This window comes from Heterocephalus glaber, unplaced genomic scaffold (assembly GCF_053883595.1).
Source record: "Heterocephalus glaber isolate CG9 unplaced genomic scaffold, H.glaber_assembly_v1.0 deba00001472, whole genome shotgun sequence".
NCBI classification, from domain to species: Eukaryota; Metazoa; Chordata; class Mammalia; order Rodentia; family Bathyergidae; genus Heterocephalus; species Heterocephalus glaber.
This window is the reverse complement of record NW_028258315.1, coordinates 42,631,070-42,656,252: the sequence shown is the minus strand read 5'-3', so window position 1 is coordinate 42,656,252 and position 25,183 is coordinate 42,631,070. Positions and strand designations below refer to the sequence as shown.

Genomic DNA, 25,183 nt, shown 5'->3' with positions numbered 1-25,183 from the left:
CCCAGCATATGGCATCCCAGATACTCTCGGAGAAAGGCTCTGTGTGGCCTATGGTATCACTCACTGTCAACTGAGAGCCATGCCCCTGCTTCTGTGGTCACCTTCAACCTTCCAGCCACCTTTTGATGATCCGCTCCAGGAGCCTCGGCTCCAACCTCACTCCACGCTCAACAATCCACAAAGACGCCTGGCCTTTGCTTTTGTGGAGCTGAAGAGGGATTCCCAGGCCTGCTGCAATTGGCATAAACTTCTATGGCTCAGTTCAGTACCGTTTCTTCCTTGATCTCTCCATTTACAGCTAAGCCCTCTCTTCTGCTAATAGCACCGCTGCTTTGTTCTCTTCTTTGAATCTGCCAATTGTGCATTTGTCTGTGGTCCCCAGTCAAGTGTAAGTATTTAGGATCTGGGCTGTCTTATCCATCTGTGTTTTCAGGCAGCTTTTAATAAAGCACCTTGCACTCAGAGGTTACCCTGTCTTCTTGTAGAAATGAGGAGTGCTACACATAATTGGCCATAAGAAAATCAAGGGCCTTCTCAATTAGTAATCCTATCTTGACTCAGAAAAACTGATCATCAAAAGGTCTTTACCTCCTATTATCCTCCCATTAGCTGGCAAAATGCAATCCCGTACGTGTGTACTCAAATAATAGGTGACATGATGATGAGCAAGAATAGGAAAGGGAAACTGTGGGAGATTTGGAAGAAGCATTTAAGGCAACAATATTACAACTGGGGGCATCAATGAGCTTCCTCAGATTTCCTAGGATTGGGTTTCCAGCATGGAGAACTTTATTACAAAGTATGTATTTGAGCCTTCTGTTTTGGAAACTGTGGATGAGAATTATAAAACAGTGTGGGCTCTGGGACTCTGAGCATTTTTACAAAGGCAGAAGTATGACTATCACAAGCCAGGTTAGCAATCTTAAAATATGCTTTAACTGGAGAATTTAAAATGGCATTATTTAAAGGGTGTTAAAAAGAAAGAAAGAAAAGCTAACAAGCAAATTCCATCTGACTGCTGTTCTCCACTGAATTTATTTCTCTTCTTTAACCTACAAAGGTATGCAGGTGTTAGAATAACTATCAAACTTAATTTGAGTTATGTAAAATCATGTTAGCAAACACACTGTGAGAAATAACAAGCTAAATACTAGACACCTGTGTGCGCATTCTTTAAATTATGAAAGTCAAACCTATCCCAGTTTTTGGCTATGATGCCTTCAAAAGAAAACCCTTGATATGAGAAAGGGGAAAAAATGAAAAACTAATTCCATAATAAGCTAACATAAAAGATATTGGAGAGCTTCAACATAGCTTTTCAAAGAAACTCTCTGTTCCTTACTCTTCCTGAATGGGAATAGGGCTCCTTTGCCTGCTTGCTTATCTGCCTCTCAGGAGTGTAGGCAGCCTCTGATGTCATGGCACTAGTTGGAGCGGCAGAGCTACACAGAACGGAGGGAGAGATAGTGATTTTTAGGGACCTCGATGTGGCATTCTCTGATCTCAGAGCAGATACCCCTCCAGCTTGGGTCCCTGCACATGGCCAAATGAGCTGTCCTCACTTCTCCAAGAAGAAAAGGAAATAGGAAGCTGCTTTCAGCCCAGCTTCTCCCTGCTCAGCCAGCAGCAGTTGTGAAAACCCTTTGTATAAAAGGGTAGCTGTTTTGTCACTGCAGGTGCAGAATGGAGCACAGCCCACACTCCCTGTGCAGTGAATTCCAAACATGGGCAGCATGGAGCAGAAGCACATGAAGGGCATGCCTTTAAATCTCTGTTAGCGCTGGCTCACCTACATCCCCCGCCTTGGCCCTTGTACATTGGGGACTGTGTCCTGAGGAGAAAACAAGAGCTGAGTTTTGTCTGCAAAGAAACTCCTATTTGCAGGAAGATATAGATTATAAGGGGAGGGGAGCTTGAAGCTAAACTATAAACTAAATATAGAGATCCTCCATCTTGCTTTTTATATGGGAAGAATTAACCAAAAATTGGTCCTGATAGCCAAGGAGAAGCTAAAAATGGCTTGGCCTGAAGCTGCCACCTCCTGCAACCTCTGGGCTCTCTACTCATTTTCCATCCTCCCTAGATGATATAAAACAGAATTCCCAGGTATTACCACTATGAGAAGACTATCATACCAAGAACAAAATCATGCCTCTGTTTCTACACTGCCTGCTGAAAGCAGCCAAATTTAGCCACCTGACCATCAGATGTCCTTGCTTTAGAAGGACTAAGGAGACCTACAGGGACAGCTAACCCTATGTCATGCTCCCTTGGGCTGCAGCCTGTGTGCCACCTACCTTTGTTCCACCTCATGATGGGGGAGGAGGAAGATAGTGTGAACAGAAACGACACTTGGCAAAAGAGAATTCAGCCAAGCTTAGCGCCCTGTGAGAGGGAGCCTTTGTTTTGGTTTGAAAGGTTTTTTTTTTTCTTCAAGAATTATGTAGGTAACATACCAGTCCTCACAGCTGACTTAATTTTTATAAATATACTCCTACAGAGCTCAGACTTGCTGGCAAATCACTTGCGTTAAAAAAGAATCATCATAAACAGACTACTAATTTTAAAGAAATGAAATATAAAATATATAACATGGAAGTTATTCTTCACACATATCAATATTGCATTTATTTTGATAATAGAGGTCCATTTAGGATTTGGCAGTCCCTTAATAGTGGTATTCAGGTCTGTAGAAGTAAAAAGAGGAGGGAATAGTCTCAATCAAAACTAAGCTTGTAAACTAGCCTGAAAATTTTTTTTGCTAGATCACTAATTTGGACAGTCTGTTTATAGTACAAAAGCAGACTGCTTCACAAAAGGTGAATGAGTTGGCCAATGTTGTTTACAGTCATATGGGATTTCTTTTTAGTTATAGATGTGTAGTTTTTCCTGTATAATGTATGTGTTTGCAGCATGAAATTATAGAGTATAGATTTTTTAAAAGGTTGCCATAATATTTCAGAAATAAAAGGCATATATGCTGGTAATGAGAAGTTTATAATTTTTGCAAATGCTCCTGGTGATTATAACAGTCTCTGAATTTGTAACACCCAGAGGGTGAACACACACAGCTATTACCCTGTGCGCTGTGATCTCTTGTACAGGCAGGTGGACAAAGCCTGCAGGGTCCTTCTAGTTCATCTAAGAGCCCAGACAATGCCTGCAGTGACTCACTGGAGGCCTTGGCAAATCAGAGCCATGGCATTTAGGCTAAAAGATGACAGAATAAATTAGTAAGAATGAGTAATTAAAGGTTTGATGGAACAGGAAAGGACTTGAGTGCCCATGCACTGCAGACAGCCCAGCGGGCAACAGCTCTTTATTACAACAGGTGAAATTGTCTAATGTGAAATGTAAAATTAAATGGGATTAAGATTATTTATCAATTAAAGCCTACCTATTGTCTTTCATAAGAGAAAAGAAGTTTGAATGACAGACCAAGTTTTTAACTGACTGATGCTACCGATGGAAGGAGGCTCTTGCCTATGGCTTAATTTGACACTTGGGAACATGCCAGTAAAGTCTCATGTCTTTGAAATGTTCTGCGATATTGTTAGAGACTGGGCTAAGGAGTACAATAAAATAGGACTTTGTATAAGTAGTATATTAGCCTTTTCCCCAAACCAGCTCTGTTTCACTTTCTTTTACTGGGAATTTGTACAAGGTAGAATGGTTACCTTTCATTGTATAAATGGATTCAAGCCCCAAACCTAATTTGGAAAGTAGAAGTGAGAAAATCTGTGCTCTTTTTTCTGGCTCAACTGAAAAATGTTTTTTAGTTAAAATGGCTTTTGAGCCTAAAACAAAAACAAAAATATACAGAGCTACATTCCATAACCCCTTTATGGATACTGTAAGGCATCTAGCAGGTGCTCATCTGTATATTTGAATGAACCATATTAGCATATTAAAGCTGTGTAATCACCTTTTGTCATGTACTTGAGTACAATGCTTTTTTAGGGTAGGGGCAGCCCTACTACCCATAAATAGCAGACAGAGTAAATGCCGTGTTAGGCAATGCTTTCCAAGGGATTTCAACCTATTGTTTTATTTTTATTTTCAAGAACACAAAGTGGCTTATCAACAAGCCCCGTGTCACGTCAGCTCTAACATGGCTTGTAATTCTCTCTTTCCTGCCTGTGTGTTATTATGAAAGGGCAAGGTCATTGCCCAGGTTCTTTAGGTCAAAAAGAGCTCCTTTTTTGTCTGTTTTCAGTGTCACCCACTGAGGAAGTGTAGCAAGTTTCAGAAAGCTGGGAGGTGACCCTCTGCCTGGCCCCATTCATTCCCAGAGCATGAACTTACTGGGTGTCTGCAAAAGGTTTCAGGGTGGAACAGATGATCACGTCACCTCGTGGACTTCCCTATTTACAGCATGTGAGAACTCTGAATTACAGTACTCTCCTCAGGGGACTGCATTAATTTGCCTTGCATAATTCATTACTGCACTGACTTAGGGAGAGAAGTTGTGAACTTCCCTGGACATGGGAAACCAGAGACCTTGTTTTTCCTTCTTATTTAATGCTTGAAAAATTCTCTTTCTAGACTTTCGGTTTGTTAAGTCTAAAAACAGACTGGATAAACATATCTTTAATTTATTATATGGAAAACAGTACTTTTTAACATGAGGTCTTAAAAGAGAGTTTTTTTACACTGTGGGACCCTGTAAGAAATTTCGACAAATGGTACGCACAGAGTACAGAAAGAACCACAGGCTTAAACTTGAACTTTTCAGGCAAGGCCAGTGAAGAATGGTATATGGTGGTAGGTGTGTGGAGTGGCAATTTCTTTTCTTATTAATTTAAGGGAACATGTAAGTGAAAACTCTTTCTTCCCATAGCACATCATAGCATGTCTTATGTTTTAGCTAACTATCATTACTTCCTCTGCTAGATTATAAGCTCCCCTAGGTACAGATTACATCAGTTATTTTTACACCTGTCACAAGACCATAGGTTTTCACTATCTCATGATGAAAGAAATGAGGACAGTAAGAAAATAATAATCAGGATTAAATGAATACAATGATCAGAAAGTGGCCACTCAACTAAGGTGTAGCAGACACACTTTCCCCTACTTCTCCTGTGGAGCATAAGTAAAACCACTTGACATTATCTATAAATCAAAGAGAAGATTCTGAAAAGTAGAGCAAAAATGGCAGACCAGCTAGGGACCCAGGACCTAAGTTGATGACATGGTGCAGAGTTACTTGTTTAGTTTTGCGGTGGTTGTGTGGATCACATAATCAAAATTTAGAGCAGAAAAACTTGGCAACTTAGATTTTCTAACAGGGACTGATAAGAGGGCCCACTCAAAGCATGCATTTTATACCCAGAGGACTAGCAAAGGGACAGCTTAGCAAGACAAAAAGCCTGCAGACACTAGCAGCTCTATGGGCAAACAAGCACCACAGGGAAATCTGATCCAGCCCTGTCTGTACCAGGTATAAGGCCCAGCAAGCAGCTCAGCCAGGCTGCAATAAGGCACCTGAGACCCCCAAGGCAGCATCTGAGAAGGCCAAACAGATGGAGATTTCAGGTTAATACCACTAAGTTCTGCTGGAGCTTTTAGTTTTTTTCTCTGCCTTTCAGTAAAGGGTGAGTCCCCCACTGTGGGGTCAGTACAGACTGACGGTGGAGACTGGACTCCTACTCCCTACTGGGCAGTCCAAGGGGTACTATGTGAGGAGCCTCATCCCCCATGATGTCAGTGAGGCCAGTGGGAAGTGGGAACAAGGTTCTAATGGGGTCCTGCAGAGAGCGGGGTCTCCCACACCTGCCTAGCAGTACCCAGGAGGCCTCGCGCAGATGTCACCTGCAGCTGGGACTTTTGACTCTCATCTGGCAGTGATGCAGAAGCCAAGAAAGACAGGAGGTTCCTGTAAGATCTGGAGCCTCCTAATATGAACTGAAGCCCACACTGTGAGGTGTGTACCTGCTCCTGGAAGATCTTGGCCAACGGGGCACAGTCTGTCAACTTAATGAACCGCACCACATCGGTGACTGTCCACTCCAATGGGTTGCTCTCCAGGATGAGCCTTTCCTCGTCCTCCTGTTTCATGTCCTGCAGGGGAAGGTGAGCAGGAGACAGTCACTGCACCCTGTGTGTCAGCTGGGTCCTTTCCTATGCCCTCCAGACCCCAGTCACTGCGTTAGACCACAGCCACTACCTCCCTTGCTTGAACAAGTCCCAGTAACTTAGTCTCTGGGGTGTCTCATGGCAGCTGTCTCAGTAAGTCTTCTCTTCTCCTAAGCCACAGTAATTCATGCTACTGAGTGATGGCCCAGTTAGGAAGAGCTTTGGCCTACTGACTGACTCCAACTAGATCAGTCACGGGGTTTTGTGACCATGGTGCCAATCACCTTTTCAGGGGATTACCTGCTCCCTGCAGATTTAGGGGAAGCCTGGTACAGTGATTTAATATTTGAGGACAGCACAGAGGTACCCCATAAAGGAAAAAGAGCAAAATGCAAGGCCAGAAATAGGAGGCTGGAGAAGGAATTCTAGAAGCCTGGTGTCCAGAGGGGCCCAGAGGACCTGACCTGTCTGCCCTCCTGACAAAAAGCCCTGGTGGTATTCAAGCCACCCAGTAAAGACACTGTCCCACCCCTGTAGATTCCTTTCTCATGTTGCGTGACCTGCTCTGCCAGCAGGTGAGATCAGCGCCTTTTGTCTCACCCTTAGGAACTTTACTGGAGCAGCTGCTACCATTTTTGATATTTTAAAGAGGTTTTCCCAAAATCTTGCTCCAAACTGTAATTCATGTTCTTCTTTTTCTCCTGTAGCTCCGGGGATTGAGTTGGAGACTTTGCATTGAGCTACATCTCCAGCCATTTTTATTTTAAAACAGGGTCTTACTAAGTTGCTAAATTATCCAGGTTGGGCTTGAACTTGTGATCTTCCTGCCTCAGGCTCCCAGAGTATGGAAATTACTGGTGTGCCTCACCACACCTGGCTTCACATTTTTCATAAAGAGGAGTGGCACACTCCATCCCAAGCTCACCTCTGAGCCCTCAGGCTTGGCAGGTGGGCCCTTGTCCCCCTCTTCGGCAGAGGGAGTAGTGGGCACCGGGCGGCCCCTTCGTGCCCTCTCCACAGGTGGCCGGCGGGCAGGCTCTGAACTGCTCCGCAGGGTAACAGCCCTCCGGGGCCGCACCGAGGGCACCTCTGCTGAGGAGGTGTCTGTCTGGTCATCTCGGAGCTCAGAGCCAGTCTCCTCACTAGCAGTGTCGTCATCCAGGGCGTCTGCATCCTCCTCCTCACTTTCCTGGGAGGAAGAGAAATGTGCTGCTGATGGAGGGTGGATAGGAAGGGACACAGGCGGGCTGCGATCCCAGCTCCTTTCCCTCCCAGTGCTTCTCCTAGGAAGCCTTTGAAGACTCAGCTGATGGTCCCCACCATAGTCCTAATGCCACCCTTTCTGAGCCAAAGCAGCTGAACACACGATGTCCATAGGAGGAGGAGGGGGCTCCTTAATTCATACTTTGAACCATTGTGCAAGCAGACTTCACCTGTGGCCTTCAGTGCAGCAGCGCCTGGCTTCATGCGCTGAATGTCAAAACCAAATGCTGGAAAATGCTGAGGACAGAACCCACCTCCCCAGAGCCTGCTGTGAAGTCCACGGCTGAAGATCTCCGTTTCTTCTGTACAAAGATGGATTTTCGTCTCTTCCTTCTCCTGGATGGTTTAGGATGTCCGCTTTCAATGTTGCTTTCCCCAATTGGGGGCTTAATGATCTTCTTTCTCTTTCCATAATAATAAGCTATAGGGAGAAAGATTATTTAAAAATGTTTAGTCTAAACACAGGTATGTGGACAAAGTCAGAGGACAGGAGAGGAGGGCAGAGAGGGAAAAAAGAGAGGAGAGAGTGGTTCTTTCATTTTGGACAATGTACCTTTGACATCTCATTTGTACCTCAGGAACATGGTCTGAGATAACAGCTGCACAGAGAAAACATTTCTCTGATGCTTCAAGGTTAGAAGGTATTACAGATTTCACGTCTGCTCAGTACTCACACGTTGAAGACCTAATCCCAGTATGAGTGTATCAGGAGAGGGGCATGAAGGAGGCAATTAATGGTCAATGAGATTGTAAAGGTGGGGCCCTAAACCAACAGCACTGGTGTCCTTATGGGAAAAGGAAGAGACCCCCAGGTGAATACCTCACAGGAGGACAAAGCCAGGAGGCAGGTGTCTGCAAGGAGGGAACAGTCAGAAACCAAACTTGCTGACACCTTAGACTACAGGCCTCAGAGCTGTGGGCAACAAATGTCTGTTGCTTAAGCCACCAGGCCTCCGGAGTAGTCTATTGTGGCAGCCCAAGCAGACAGACGGTAAAAGGAGTCAAAGGTGCTTATAGTCTTTCTGGAAGTTCATCTTCTCCCTTTCCTGGTCCCAAACACTGCATATGGAGGGAGCAATTACTTCCACTGGAGTTTGCTGACACCTACTCTCAAGTCTGAACTTGAATTGTCAGTCAACGAGCACTTTGGTTACATTCACTGGGTCGTGACAGATTTTCTCACCTCTTGATCTGACCAAGACAAACTAACATCCTAAGCATAACAGTTGAATTCACGTTCAAACAGCATTCTTTCTGTAATAAGAGAGGTGAACTCTCCTGTGTTCTTATTCAGGGGAAACTCACTACTTCTGAATTTCACAGCAGAGATACATGTATTTATCAACATTTAAAGCACTAGTTTGAAAATTATTACCAATTTTTAAGAATGATTAATGTTTTTATAAGTTAAGTATATAATCAACTAATTAAAGCACTAATAGGATCCAGGATTCAATTATGATTGAGATCAAGATGGCTTACTTACTACCTGAAAGCTCAACTGTCCCGGTGGGATGCCACCATCCCGTGAAAGAACCTAATGCAAGGGTCCGGGATATGGCTCAGTGGCGCCTGCCTCGAAAGCTCAAGGTCCTGAGTTCCATCCCCAGTTTGGGGGTGGGGGGGATGGATGGACGGACCAAAGGCATCCGAGGAATCCTTACCAACGAATGAAGTGAGCCCAAAAAACAAAACAAAACAAAATAGAACAAAAATGCACAGCTCTTTGGTTATGGCTGCTGTCCCCATGGTGTGGGGAAGCGCCATTCCATACATCCCACCCCACCAAACCACTAGCTTTGTCACACAGATCGGGCTCCTGACATTCCTGGAACTCAATTTCCTCATTTGCAAGATGAGACTACCAGGACTAAGGGACACAGATTTCCTTCCAGTCTAGACTTCTCTATTCCCTACATCTCTTACTTGCACTGGGCCCACAAGAAGCATGTTCACAACAACTGTCCAGAGAGTACATGGCAGCAGCCCTGGGGCTCCCAGAAAGCATCCCTGCTCTCTTTCATCAGGATTCAGGGCAGCAGGAGAGCTTGGAACAGCTTCCCAGACCCAGCTGTACTAGGACCACACTCTTAGCTGAGGCAGAGCACACTGCTGTGGGACAAACACTACTTCACTGTTACCTTCAGCTGTGGGTATGAGGGATTGAGCTTTGGCTCACACCCAAAGCTCCCAGCAGGTGAGACAAAGGTGGCACAGTCTGGGTTTTAGAAACTGGCAGCCAGAAATCAGAACTGGGTTCACTGAATGCAATCAGACTATAGCATACTTCTTGAGCCCTCACATTAGATGAGTGGACCCTGCCCATACATTCCCAAAACCCACCTGAACAGTGTTGTTATCCACCCACTAGCGCTCAGGCTTGATCTGTAGCAATAGCTGCTCTGCAGTGACCAAGAGGATCTTAGGATTTTTAAATTTTCTAAATCCAGATCCAGAATAATCTCTCAGCTCATTTCAGCTGCCTATAATTGAGATAACAATGGCTGCTCCTTCTCTCTAGTTGCCTTTGTCCCAGAAGTACAGGGAAGCCAATTTGTAAGATGAAGTTTAGCTGCCAATCAAGTTGTTTTCTATGGAGAAGCAGCTGGTGCCCAGTGAATCCCTGCCCTGGCCAAAGGTGATGTGGAAAGGAGTTCTTCAGGAACCAGGTGACATAAACACACCCATGGTTCTCACCTGAAGACCACACCACTGTGCCTACTGAAAAGGGGAACAGCTGACACAGGGAGTAGCTGACTTTTAGCAGGAATGGAGGTGGAAGGTGGGCTTGGGTGTGGGTGTCTGTACAGAGAGAAACAGACAAAATAGAAGGAAAGTCACAATCTGAACACTGGCCTAAGTACATCTGAATTCCTGGTTCCAACACACAAGCTGACAAATGCCAGAAGGCTCCTCACAGAACGTTGACCATGTGGCTGGAATGTGTCATTTGCTGTGGCAGAGCCAACTTCCAGGTCTTTGCCCTGGGATGAGACAACTGAGGGGAGATGTAGGGAGATCAGACGTTGTGAATCAGAGTTTTCAGAGCTCAAGATATCAGAGGTGGAGCATGTAGGGTGGCTACCCAGGAGGAGAAGAAAATGGTAAGAACAGAGGAAGAGCAAAGAGACAGTCAGCCCAAGGCAGGGGTGTCTACATGAGACAGGGTAGAAGTGGCATGTCCTAAAGGTTGGCAGAGTAAGGCCAATCCTGGACCATGCCTTGCAGTGCTCAAACTAAGGCAGCTGAGACCAAAAAAGGGATGGGTGCTTCTGGATGAATGTTCTCCAATGTTCAGAGAGAGTTCTGAGGGCTGCATCTGTGCAGGGGAGAAGCTGTGGCAAGGGTGTGGCAAGAAAAGCACCGGAAGAGTCATTACAACTGCTCAGTGTAAAGACAGGAAGTCAGTTCAAGTTCCCAGCTATTGTATCACCGTAATCATTTTATCACGTCCTTCTTGCAGCCATATTGCTGTGGGATCAGTCAAGCCCCTGGAATTCATGACGGTGAGTTTCTGATATTCTCATCCCTCCCTTTCCAGAGTCTGCCATTGATAATCCATCCTATTTGGAATCATCCCTTCTCTTCCTATGCCTTAAAAACACGCTGGGATTGGGCTGGGGATTTAGCTCAGTGGTGCCACCGCCTGCCTCGCATGCAAAAGGTCCGCAGTTCAATCCCTGGTATCAAAAACAAAAACAAAACAAAACACAGGGATCTGCCACAGCAAATCTTAAAGAATTCTCCAGATCAATTCCTATGAAAAACTACTCCGAAGTTTAAAAACAAAACAGAAACCAAATAACATTGCTCTGCAGGTCAGGCCTGCTGTAGTTGGGTTGTCTTTCATCACTCGTACTTACTGTATTTGGTTTTGGTGTGGATGGAGCAGTTCTCTGGGCAGTTTTCAGAAATCAGCACAGGACTAAACAAATTTGGACAGCATTCTAGCTTGGCACATACACGCTGGCAGAAGTTTGCTACCTGGTCAGAGGTTCGCACTATCTTGACCACAGCTCTGTATGTTTTGCCTCTGTACCTACAAAGAAAGAAAGGAAAAGCAATGGTGAGATCAAATTATTTAATCAGACTTATTCCATACAGCATATTCCAAAAGGAGCCACTTCATTTACTAACAACGAAGCATACTGTGTGTCCTTTTCACTTTGTTTTATACTTCCTTATAACCTTAGAAAAATATTTTTAAGAAATGCAAACTCGAATGCACAAAATACATAATTAACAGTACTAATCCACTTCAGTAAAGATTTCAATTTAACATATTCTCTCTGTGCTGTCTATAATCCTATAACAAGTATTGGTAGTGCATAGTACATACCCAATAGGCATGGTTCTCAAAATGAGGCTAATGAAATCTATGGATATTTTCCTGCCCCTATATTTCACTTCTGAAAACCAGAGGTGCGTATGGGATCATGATTCTGCTTTGAAAAACCATTCCAATTCAGGACATTGAAACGACATCTTTGTCAAGACTATATATCTTATTGCTGAAATTGGGACAACTTCATCACTCATAAATGGCATCTGTGTAGAATGGTGACAGATAAACAAGGTCACACTAAAAAGAAGAGAAACACAATGGATTTTCTAAGAAAAGAAAAAAAAACCCAAAACCACAAACTGTAGCACAGCCATACAAAGTGAACAGACCACATAAGAACTCCTCGCCCTGTAGACACCAGCAGGCAGCCAGGGGCTCTGGTGCTCACGGAACCCTAATGGACCTCCAGTGAACTAGCAACAATTACAGAAAAAAGCTTCTCCAAGAAAGTGACGGTCTTTATTTACAAACAAAGAATAATAAAATGTGTCTCTCCAATTTAAAACAAAATGAGCCAAAAAAAAAAAAAAAAAGGGTAGTTAATTTAACCAAGGGACCTCACTTCAGAGACCTTCACTTTTGTTATGGAACAAACTATGTTCTCCCAATTCATCGGTTAAAGTCCCAAACCCAACATGTCTGTATTTGGAAATGGGGCCTATAAGGAAATTAAGGCCAAATGTTGTCCACAGGGCAGGCCCTGGTACAATAGGACTGATGTTCTGACAAGAGGAAGGAGAGATATCAGAGATATGAGCACAGACAGCAGGCCATGTGAGGACACTGTGAGATGACAGCCATTCACATGGTAAGGAGGGAGGCCTCAGAGAAACCAGCCCTACCGGCACCTTAATCTTGGACTTGCAACCTCCACACTTGGGAGAGAATGAATAACTGCTGATGAAGCTGCTCAGCCTGCAGTATTCTCTTACGGAAGCCTGGGCTGACTAACACAAATCTCATATCTCAAGTGGGCAAGGGAAAAACAAGGACAAAGATCTTAAAATAGTGTTTCACCAACAAAGCTTTCTCCTTGATCATGGTGCTGTTCACTGTGCACTTCTCCTTTTTTGGTTTACATTTTGTAATGATCCTCTGAGGTCATCCTTAAGTACTTTTCTCTTCTCTTAGGGAGAAGACCAGTTTAGACTAACGTTATTGTAGTTATCCAAAAAACTTTTCAAGGTACCAACAAAATGAGACCTAATAACTCAAAACACTTCTTATACTTACCCACAATAAACTGATTTGATGGTATAGAAATCCTAAAAATACAACTAACATTGCCTACAGAGATGGCTGCTTTACTGCCGTGATATTTAAATATTAATCTCTTGCCATCTTTCCTGGGACCTAGTTGCAACAGAAGAAAGTGCCATCCATCCATATTGCTTAACTGCAAGTACCAAGGCCCAGCATTGTGGCACATGTTTGTAATCCCAGCACTCTGGGAGGCTGAGGCAGGGGGACAGTTAAGTGCAAATGCAGCCTGGACAATTTACCAACTTAGCAAAATCCCATCTCAAAATAATAAATAAGTGAGAAGGCCCTGGGTTCAACTCCCACTACTGCCAATAAAACAGTGTAACTATTTAGAGAAAATAAAAATTAACTGCACACCCCAAGAAGACAGAGAATATAGAGTGAGAATGCTTCTAAGAAGAAACGTGTGATGGAGTCATCACCATAGAACTAATAATTAGATTTACAGAAAGCAGAATGGATGGTTGTATTAAAGAGGTTATGAAGCTTTTATGTACGTATTTATGGTAATATGATATAAACAAAAAACTAGCCAAAACAATGAACATTTGGAAATAAATTTCAATCACCTTTCAATACTGTTTTAAATCTATCACAGGTGCAAAATAATGACCAACTTTCCAGTTAGAATCAGATCATAGGTCTTTGTTTAGTTCTTGATCACTAAACTAGAAGCCAATCCCACGTGGGTGCATTAAAATAGCTGCCTATGAAACCCTGCCTTCAATGTGTGTGTTCTCATCTTTAAGTTGAAATCCTGAACACTTTATTTTGCAGAAAAACAGCAGGTAGTAGTAGCTCTGGAAGACAACACCTGTTTCAATTTTTGGAAAAGCAACTACAGTCAAGAAGAATGAACTTCCTAGGTAAGCCAACAATGCCAACCGGTGAGGCCAAGACTAAAATCTTCCTCTAACCTGCCCTTTCTAATACTCATCCATTCAGTTCACACAAGATACAACGGGAATGTCAGGCAATTAATTTGAGCAAATATCAGTACAAAAAGGGGGGGTGCCACTTTTTGTAATTGGTAGGTAAAACATTCAGCTCAAAAACTTGATCTGGTTCCCAAACAACAACCAGATTATTGGTGATAGAAATGAACAGGAAAAACTACTACTGACTGTATTGTAACTTGTTTAAAATGTCTTTGCAGGGACTGGAAAAATACATTTTACCTAATAAATCATTTTTAAAGTCCCAACGGCAAAATAACTAAATTCTAACTTGAAAAAAGTACTTTGTATTTATTCACTGCTTATCCATGTCCTAGAACCTCTGCCCTTTCTTTTCTTCATTTCTCTGATGTGCCCAGCTTGACTTTCTGTGTAGTTAGAACTAAAAAGCAATGCTTTGTAGATAAAATCATGTTTTAAATCCTCTATCTTTACTCAACTGTTGATTTTCCTAGAACCTCTATCAACCCTGTATGCAAAAACTTTCCTGCTTTTGGCTCACAGCAAAATCAGCACCGCTCTGTGAACACTGCCGATCCCACACATTGTGGAAAATGCAGAATTAAAATACTGCCTGGGTCTGCTTTTCTTGCAGTTTCATCCACTCCACATTTGATGGTCCTAAGGCACTGTTTAAAAGAGCTCAATATCAAGATTCTTAACATCTCTTAAAAAAAAATAAGATAACAAGACATTTTAAAAAAGGGGACAGTCATGAAAGCCAGGTTCGATGTCAAACTGTGGAGAGAACTCAAAGACAACATGTATGTTCACCAAACCTTCGAATTACAAAGTATATGTGTACCATGACACATAAGAGGGACAGGTGGAGCGAGGGGACTGATTTCTGTGGGAAATGGGAAGAGGATGGCTTTTTTTTCCTTCCTAGTTTGGGATGATTCAGTGGAAGCAAATGCATTAGTAAAACTTTTCATAATGAGGAAAAGCCCATTTAAACATATGAAAATTAGATTTATAGCACAATTTTAAAATACTGTATGGCTTTTTTCATTCTTACCTTTCCTGCATGATTCCACTGGAAGGACTGACCCAGGAGGGAGCAGGGGCTGGGTGGTGGGGCCGCTTGTCACAGCTGCTGGCAGACAGTTTTCAGCTGCAGCTCCCAGAGGGTCAGCCTTAGCTGCCAAAGCCGCCTCACCCTGGCCTTTCCCAGGATGGTTCCCATCCAGCAACTGGCCAGGGGAGAGGGGTTAAAAAGGGCTGGCCTCATGGGCACAACTCAGAACAACCACGATGGGCCTTCCTAACCCCAGAGCTGTCCAGACAATGACTGCTGTTGGGGTTCAATGCAGGTTTGTTGCCCTCCTGCCAGTCCTGCCACTACCTCTCCTTTCCTTGAGGGTCATCTTGTCCTCGGGCTGGGGCAGGTGAGGCAGCCATCTGTATATGGGGACGGTGTGAGAGGGTGAGGACAGTGGGGTGATGCAGGGCCCTGATCAAATACATATCCCGAAGCTAGCAGAGCCAGGTTTCCCATTGTCACAGAGGAGATGCAAACATGGGAAAGGAAAGGGTAGGATGGAGCGGGCCTGTTATACCAAGCCTAGAATAGACCCAGTGGGGAGTACGCAGAAAGAGGTTGACAAAGCAGGCCTGGAGCTGCTGTTTCTACACTTGATCTTAGTCAAAAGGCCGAGAAACGATGGCGCTGCTGTTTCTAGATAAGCCATCTGGCAAGATGCACTACTGACTGGCATCTCGGAACTTCCAAAGTAACTTGGGTGGTTTACTGTGATTAGACTGCGCAAACCACATGGTGCACTGGGACCTCCAACTTTCCTGCTGGAGCTCTGGCATCTGAGAGAGGGCATGCAAGGGGCCAGCCCCTGATAAGAACTCCGGGCTTGGCTGCTCCGGTCAGAGATATCACCCAGGTAGTCTCGAATTTTTGTTGCCGGGGAAGGAGTGGGTGCTGCCATGTGTCCCCAAGAGAGAGAGCACAGGAGAAAGCCTGCACATGGAGATTCTTCCAGACTGCCTGTGTTTACTCCTCATGATGCTACTACACCTAAACTGTAGCTGCTAGTGCAACTATATGCTGAATCCTGTGCACATGTACACAAACCCCTTAATTCTATCCACTGAGAGCCTGGTAGCAGGTATACCCTATTAGCAGTGAGCATAACTCATGTCAGGTCTTAGGTTCTAAATAGCATATTCACCCGCCCCCTCAAAAATCACAAGACAAGGAAAACCAAGGCTCCTTGGAGAAATGGCTAATTCCAGGACTGGGGCCAGGAAAGGAGATGAGTTTGCAATACACTGAATCAGAAAGAAAAAAAAAAAATCAAAGAATGACAGAGACACATGAAAGAGACAAAGCATCCAGCTTCATGAAGACTGTCGTAAATCTGCTCTGGGGCAGCTTCTACTCCCAGGAGAGGGGGCCAAGCAGACCCACCCTAAATCCCCTCTCGAAAGCAGCTTTTTATGTATGTGAAGAGAAAAAGACCACTCATATCCACATAAACACATTATCAAGAGCCTTCCTATCTCCTGTTTGTTTTCCTACAATCCAACTTCTCTTTCTCAGAGAAATCCCTTCTTTCTCTCCTCTGCCTCCTCCTCTACTAAGATAGCTACAGAAGCTCCAAATTCTAACTGTCTTTTTGCATGCTCATCCTTGAACATTCCCACCTGTAAATCAATTCCCTTTGTTCTCCTGCTGACGGTGTTTTCTGACAGTTTATTTGCAAGATCCCAGACACAGAACCTAAGAGGTTCTGTGGATAAGTTTTTTCCTTCCTGGCTTTCCAATTTTTTCCTCCTAACCAATGAAAGAATTTATTATCATGTGTGAGTGCTTATTGCTGCAGTAGAAGGAGACAGAGAAAGGGAGCAAAAGGAGTGCTAGAAAGACTGATCCCTTCTTCAGTAGGTTAAGACCGGAGGACAAAAAACAGAATGGATTTTGAGGGAAAAAAAGAAATGTAATGATCCATTCATAACTAAGAGCACAATCCAAACAAGGTAATATCAATGGGGCCTAAATGCAATCATTCATCTTCAAAATGATGCCTATCAGGATCTCTTAGCGAAATCTCATCAGGTGCTGATGGGGGTGAGGGAATGGAGATCAAATTTCCTATTCTTAAACTGAGTTCACCTCCTCAAACACTGGAGGAAGAAATAAAAAACCCCAAGGAACTCTAATGACCCTATGGAAACAGGGAAGCTCTGCTTGTGGCATGAAAAACATTCTTCACAACAGAGGTAGTAAGACAGGTTTGGATTTTTCTTCAAAAGACTGCTTTTACTTCATCGGTCTCATCATCATCATCTTATACTAAGGGTGGTATAACAGCTCATCGCCTTTCAGTCTCATGACACTTCATCATTCCGAAATTTCTTTCTTTCATTTTACTTCCTGTATTTTAAGAGGAACTATGCACAGTTAATGGATACTGTGTTTATTTTAGGAAAGACACCACTTCTCCTCCAGAACATCCTAAACTGCTCTGCCTTTGAACCAGGGACTCTACACCATAATATGACGAATTTAAGTACAGAGAGAAATGGAGTTCTGTCCTCGATCAGGTTGGCTCATCTGCTTGCTCAAGTCTGCCACATCCATTTTCAGGACAGCAAATCCCACTCATCTGAGTAAGATATACAAATGGACGCACAAAATCTGTTTTAACGAAGATCTCTCCATTTGGGAATCCTTTTCCACATCAATCACTTATAGCCAAATATTACATCTTATTATTCAAAAACTATGGGCTTGAGTAAAATGAAAACAAACCAACCAACCAAACAAACAAACAAACAAACAAAAGAAGCGAGGAAGCAGCTACCTGGGCATGGTGGCACGAACCTGTGATCCCAGCACTCTGGGAGGCTAAAGCAGGAGGATCACAAGTTTAAGCCCAGCTTGGGCAACTAAGCAACTTAACAAGACCCTGTTCCAACATTTAAAAAAAGAAGAAGAAGAAGAAAAAAAAAACGGTGGGTGGAGTAAACAAAAGCACATACAAAATTAGCTATTGGTTATTTAAAAGAAGAAACCAAAATATTTCCACAGAGCTAAGCCTGTCTTACCTAAAAGTACATATATCTGACTTTACCCCCTTGCCTCAGCCTAACTGATAATGAAGTCTAATTGTTTGGAAATTATATCAGTATATTTCCTCTTTAAATGTTCTCAATACCTGAAACAAAGGACTGGAAAATCTGTTAGGCCTTCACCTGGCTTTCATGATTAACACAAAAGCTGTTCAAAGATGAGTTAATATTTTTTTCTCCAAGAAGATTTTATAACACACTTGACAAACGTATTTAAATGTCTCTAGATGCATAGAGTTGGACTTTTTTTAATTCCTCCATGGGACAACATAAATTTCTTCTCTGGAAATTTAAAATAATGTAGGTCAATTTAGAAAACCTGAAGTCATCACAAAGAAGGAAATCTTTTCTTCCAGAACAGCTGGAATGAATTACATTAGAATCCACCTTTTCTTTGCTCTACAGCTAGGACATCTTTGTTTCTTGATACTTATTGAGGACTAATGATATGATACAACCTTACCTGTTGTTCAAATATTACAATAATTTCCCTAGCAGTGTGAAAGGTACAGTCATTAAGAGACCACTTACATGATATGTTAGTTTTATTACATTTACCAGTCAAAACCATTGCAAAGGCACCTTTAGCCTGTCAAGTAAATGGGTCTGTATTCTTTAGAAAACAACAGTCAGTAAGCACTTGGTGACACCAATCACACATCCTTGTGGACAATCTCAAGGCCTTCATTTCCTGAAGACACAATTCAGCTCCCACAACAGCCAAGATCACTTTATGCCCTAAATCGGCCTTTCCTAAGCTGTCAATTTATTCATGACAGAAAGCATTTCTACCTTTCAGAAAATGGGAAGAAGCCAGCTCCATCTCCTCCCATTTGTACCCAAGAAAATAGCAAAGTTGTCATGATCTACAAAGTTGTCTTTTTCCATCAGAGGGAAAGAGGTGACTCAACACACAGGATCGTCACAGGAAGGCTCCTGCTGACTGTAAACCTGTCATCACTAGCAGCTGCTTGGAGATGCTACCTGTGATCTAGCACAGTTGAAACCCTTTTCAGACAGACATCTCCCCATTATAAGTTGCTGTGTAAGACTTTGCCACGGAACATCCTGTCAACTTTGATATCATAGGTAATATGTTGCCTTTACAATTCAGCAGGGCTGGATTTCATCGTGTCTGTTTTGATCGTATCAGGCTGGATTTAATAAAACTCTGATCAACCTGGTAACATGAAAATAAGTGCAAACACTCACAGATGAACTCTCTGTCATTCTGGTATCTGGAGCAAATTACTGGCTGACTTAGGAGCAGGAGAGCTTTTAATGGGATTTAAGATTTCAGTCTTTTCACTATTTCCATATCTATTAGGTGTATCTGGGCTCTACTGAATTGAACTAGAAAGTTTTAAACAAAGGAGAAGGATTTGTCTGTATCAACACTTATTCAAGATTTCTGCCACCACTGCCGATATGACCTTAGAAGAAAATGCTCTACCATGGCTGATGATTTCTCCCTTTAAGTAAGTTAGACAGCTATGGAATATTAGACAGGAAAACATGTGTTTTACAGAGAAGACTCATTTAAGTACTTCTTGAGAATGTAGGGAATGATGCTATGTAGTAGCACCTTTTACTGCCATGTGACTTTATACAAATAAATCATCTCCTTATTTATATATATATATATATTGTCCTTAGTCTCTGTGATTTGCCAGAACATCATTAGACTTCAAATGAATCTAAAAGTGCAGAGCTGTTATAAAAAGATACCAGGAATACTGAGTGGGTTACTGAAGATGAATGATGTCTAGTAGCAGCCTGATGTCTTACTGTCTCTACTTGATACCAAGAGGAGTTAACCACACTGGAAAAAGCTACTGGTCAGACAAATCATCAAGAATTCCCCAGATTTTCAGTATGAACAAGATTGGTACATTCTTTTTTTTTTTTTTTTTGGTACCAGAGATTGAACTTGGGACCTTGTGCTTGCAAGGCAGGCGCCAGAACCACTGAGCTAAATCCCCAGCCCTTGGATTGGTGCATTCTTTAAAGAAGACTTCAGATACATTCTAGCCATGAAAAAGTGGTTCATTCTTTAAAAAGCACCACGTTAGCTGGGCATGGTGGTGCATGCCTGTAATCCAGCAGGAGGCTGAAGCAGGAAGCTAACACTGAGTTTGAGGCCAGCTTGGGCTACATAGTGAGTTCAAGGACAGCCTGAACTACATAGCAAGACCCTGTCTCAACAAAACAAAAACAACAAAAAAAAGCACACCACTTCCTAAATGTTATATAGAAATGATAATTTAGGACACTATTATAAAATAAGTCAATCAGCAACATCTTCTCTATTGGAAAACCATAAATGAACATTAAAAGCCCTCTCAGAACACCAAGTAATAATTTAACATAATGCTATCTTGAGAAATGTATCCTTCCCTATGTAACTCCTCAACAGCCAAGTTCTAGCATATTGATTACAATTCCTGCCTTCATTTGCAGAGGTCAAAAAACTCAAAGCAAAAAATTTTTCAACTTTCCAATCAACCTATTTCAAAATACAAGATGAAAGTTACTGGATGACATGTCAAGCCAGAGCCTGATGTCATTTTTTCAAAATTCAAACCAGACAGATATATAGTTTCCTTTTATTATTTAAAACTCTCAAATTCCAGAGTAGAGGACCTTTGTATTTGGCACAAATACATTACTCTTTTTATATATCATTCTTTTTTGGTAGCACTGAGGAGTGAACCTAGAGCTTTTGTACTGAGCTACAGTCCCAGCCCTTTACAGTTTTGTTTGTTTGTTTGTTTGTTTTCTGAGACAGTGTCTCACTAAGTTGCCCAGATGGGACTCAAACTTGTGATCCTTCTGGCTCAGCTTCCTAAAGAGCTGAGGTTACAGGCATAGGCCACCATGCCAAGATCACATTATCAAATATTAAGGGCTGTTATTAAACATACTTGGCATGATGATAAGAGATATCCTTTCCTTATCATGTTTTCTCCATGCAAATAAATCTATTGGCTCACAAGCACAGTAAGGTTATAATCTGAATGTCTATCATAAAAAACTGTTTGCTGAGTAAATCTTTATTTTCCAGTAGGGATTCAAAGGCTCAAGGCACCTCTGTACAGCAAAACCACCAGGAACTCTGTATGCAGCACACAGAACTGCAGAACAGTGGCCATTCTGTTTGTTTTCACTTCTCTAGGCTATGTCAAAACCAGGGATGACAAGTTTCAAAAGAACAGGTGAAGTATCATAAGAACTCTTGTTTTCCAGGATTGAAAACACTTACTTTGCCTTCAGTGTCTCTTCCTGAAAATTCCAGTATGGGTCTTCCACCAGTTGTAACTCTCTTAATACCCTACCAGGCTTGTAGGCTGCATTGATGATCATGCTAAGAACCTGTTGGGAAAAAATAACCACGATAAGCTGCAATTGCATTCATTCCTGTTCTAACAAGAATTCTTTGAAAACTGCACCGCTGACACTTACTAGTTATTCACTGTACACCCGCATTAAGTGAAGAGATGTGATTAAGTCTGATAGAGGAATCTGCAGGCTGACTCAGGGCTAAAAAGGGTGTGAAATCCACTTCTCACTAGCAAAGTGGGAAGTGCTCGCTAGAGGGAATGGTAGACATTCAATCACTCTTGTGGTTACAGAGAAAATCCACCATTCCCTCCAAAGAGCAGTTTATTATTCTTCAACAGGATTACTCTTCAGAAGAATAAGCTACTGAAAATTTCATTTTATCTTTAAAGATACACTTCATAAGGAACCAATGAAACTGAGACAATATATTTGGGCCAACACTTCTGGAGAGACTTCAGATACCTATAAGGAGCATAACAAATTATTTGAAATGCATCTAATGCCAGATAGGTTTATGAGCATTTAATAGAGGGACGACTCTCTCAGAGATGTGTGTTCTAAAAGGTAGCTGGGACCATCTAACACCATTCAGAATCTTATTTCCTCAAATCACCCCCCTCCTAAGTCCCAAGTCCAAGAAAATAAGCAGGTGGTCTCTGCCACTGTGGGGCTCTCAGGAAGGCCAGGCATTTCCATTCTGAGAGTCCCAGTGGCAAACTCTGGGAAGATAAGATGTTTTTGTTAATCCTCAGTGTGCTTCTTTAATGAAAAGAACAAGGAACTCTAACTCCTGGGATACTCAAGCAATCATGATTCACTTTTTACACGTCTGACCTCTGCCAAGCTCCTGGTAACTGCTACTTAAACTGAGAGCTTAAATAACAAGAAGGAGCAAAGCAGACTCCAATAATTGAGTCCCATGCTAGGACCATCCTCAGAGGCTCCACTGTGTGCCCAGCACCAGGAACACAGACAGGAGCAAACAGCGCCTACCCCTCCTAAGGCCTGTCTGGGCCCAGGGCAAACTTGTTTCATGTTTCAGCACAAAACACCAGTGAGAAAGTGAGAAGAGCTGGGCATGGTGACGATGTCTGTAATCTCAGCACTCTGGGAGGTTGAGGCAGGAGAATCACAAGCTCGAGCCCAGCCTGGGTAACTTAGTGAGACCCTGTCTCAACATAGAAAATAAAACAAATGCTGGGAGTGCAGCTCAGTGAAAAGGCCCTGGGTTCAATGCCCAGTATCAGCAAGAAAAAGTGAGAATAATACATCACTAAGATGGAAAACTGGCCTTATTGTCACCATATTGACTAATTTTTTTTGTAGTGAAAACAAAAATAAATGGGAAAGAAAAGTTGGAAGTATATCTAGTAGTGTTAACTGGCCTTGTCTGTACCCTGATCTACTTCAGATTTGATTTGCTTTCTCCTATTACTCAACGGACCTGATCTTAAAATAATTTGCACTATGCAGTTAGCACAGCACCAAACTTGCCTGGCAGTATTCTGCCAAGCTCCCAGGACCCAGTAACTCCCCACACAGGGTAGGCTTCAGCACAGGTGCCAAGAAGCCCAAGCAAGGCAGGACCGGCAGTTTTGGTGCGTTTATGTTTTCTGTATTAGAATAATCATCTCATTTTACTGTTTACTATTAGTACAATTTAAGAACCTGAGTTTAAAAATAAATCTAATTAGAACTGGTTGCAATAATGCACAAAATATTTATCAACAGACAATAAAATTTCAATGGATTCTTTTCCTTGTGATTAGCTGAGGAAATCCCAGAGCCACATGTTATTTGCTGCACATTGAAATGTATTCTGTGACTGTGAAAAGAACATGCTTTCCAGAATTCAATTCAGACTGGGAACAGGCAGCAATTAAATTATAAAAAGCATCTGATATTGAATATTTTTCCCATGGCTTTTCCTGATGCTACATCATTTGCCTCCAGATTTAAGAAGGTCTCTATAAAATGTTGGAATTGTGAGCTACATACTTTCTGTGTACCGATGCTTTAGAATATTATAGTTACCCCATGAAAGGAACTAAATAGATAGCTACTAACATGTTCAGAGTTAGAGGAAATTATTGTACCTTTCAAAACATCAAACAAAATTTCATATGTTCTTGATCAGATAAGAGTATAAATGCTGATCCCAAATAACTACCAGAACTTCAGATGTGAATCAATGAACAATATTCTCAAAAAGCTGGTGTGCCCCAGTGTGAAGAGACAACCCACAAGGTGGGAAAAAATTTTCACCAGCTGTCCCTCAGGCAAAAGTCTACTATGTCAAATCTATAAAGAACTTAAAAGAATTAGACCTCCCAAATTTAAAGACCCAATACAAAAATGGACATCTGAAATGAACAGACATGTCTCAGACAAAGAAGTAGAAATAGCAAATAAACAGATGAAAAAATGTTCAACATCACTGGTCATTCGAATGATGCAAATGAAAACAAGGCTGAGATTCCACCTCACCCCAGAAAGAGTGGCTGCTATCAAGAAGTCAACCAAATGCTGGCGGGGCTGTGGGGAAAAAGAAACCCTGCTCCACTGCCGGTGGGAGTGTAGACTGGTGCAATCACTGTGGAAATCAGTATGGAGATACCTCAAAGAACTAGGACTGGAAGCCCCATTTGACCCCGCTATTCCACTGCTGGGGATCTTCCCCAAAGAATTAAAAGAATCATACCACAGTGATAGATGTGCGCCCATGTTCATAGCAGCACAGTTTGTAATAGCTAAAGCTTGGAAACAGCCCAAATGCCCATCAACTGGAGACTGGATAAAGAAAATGTGGTTTTTTAATAAAATGGAGTACTACTCAGCCATAAATGGATGCACATTGAGGCGATACTGTTAAGTGAAATAAATAGGACACACGTGTAAATACTGAATAGTTTCTCTAGTGTGAGAAACTGAAAGTGTAAATAAGGACTAAAAGGTATAATAGATAATGTGAAATAGGAAGAAAAGGGGCAAAGGGGAGGGGGAAGTGGGAGGGGTAGGGGAAAGGAAAGAAGGGAATGGAATTAATATGAGAAAATGAAAAAGTGGAAACAAAGTCTTTGTAAATAGAGAGGGATGGAAGGGTTGAAGGGAGGGCAGGGGAAGGGGGAAAAATAAGAACCAAGAGAGATTACGTAAAGGAGCAAATTTCCAATGATGAATGTCATTATATTGTATACCTAAAATGTACCAATAAAATAAAATTCTTTAAAAGAAGCTGGTGTGGTATAGGGGTGTATGAGCAATTCTAGGAGGAAATTCGCATTACACAGCAATGACTCACTGGATTTCTCCAGGTTCCTGAAATGTATTGAGAACATACTTCTATAAAAACGTTCCCATGCAGGTACGTTACGCAGCAAAGCAGCAACCTTTCTAGTTGGACAGACCTGGGATTCATCACAGACCGACCTTCAGAAGCAATGGGTCCTTGGGCAAGACTGACTTTCCTCAACATGAATAAGGCACATCTTGGCACACTAAAATTGTTCAGAGTAGCTCTCCTCTGGCCATCACTGCAGCCCTGGAGGACATGGAGGTTACACCCTCTCCTGTCCCTGCAACCCCTCTGTCCTCACTGGCCTGTATTCATGTCCCAGTCCTGAATTAACTCTCCTCAGAAGCTCTTTCCCTTCCCAGCTCCTATCTCCTTTTCAGAACCAAACTTCTCAAAAAAAAAAAAAAAAAGTGGTCTATACTGTTAATTCCTTCACCTTCACTTCAAATTCTCAGCTTATCTGAATCCAGTTCCAATCTCCAAACTCTACCCTAAAATGAAGAATGAAATCCTGTCATTTGCAAGAAAATGGATGAAACTTGAAACCCTCAAGTT

At 42.4% G+C, this 25,183-nt stretch overlaps 1 protein-coding gene across 6 annotated transcripts in view; it reads right to left on the bottom strand.

Annotated features, from left to right (window-relative positions):
• The window catches only part of Sfmbt2 (Scm like with four mbt domains 2), a 235,580-nt gene that overhangs the window by 8,186 nt on the left and 202,211 nt on the right, over nucleotides 1–25,183 (bottom strand). For all 6 annotated transcript variants that reach the window (XM_004854532.4, XM_087181970.1, XM_087181973.1 and 3 more), the window contains 5 exons: nucleotides 21,254–21,363; nucleotides 11,205–11,380; nucleotides 7,596–7,762; nucleotides 7,004–7,267; nucleotides 5,935–6,063 (listed from right to left, as the gene is read on the bottom strand). In XM_004854532.4, the coding sequence (XP_004854589.1) occupies nucleotides 5,935–6,063; nucleotides 7,004–7,267; nucleotides 7,596–7,762; nucleotides 11,205–11,380; nucleotides 21,254–21,363 (846 nt within the window). The remainder of the gene's footprint in view (nucleotides 1–5,934; nucleotides 6,064–7,003; nucleotides 7,268–7,595; nucleotides 7,763–11,204; nucleotides 11,381–21,253; nucleotides 21,364–25,183) is intronic.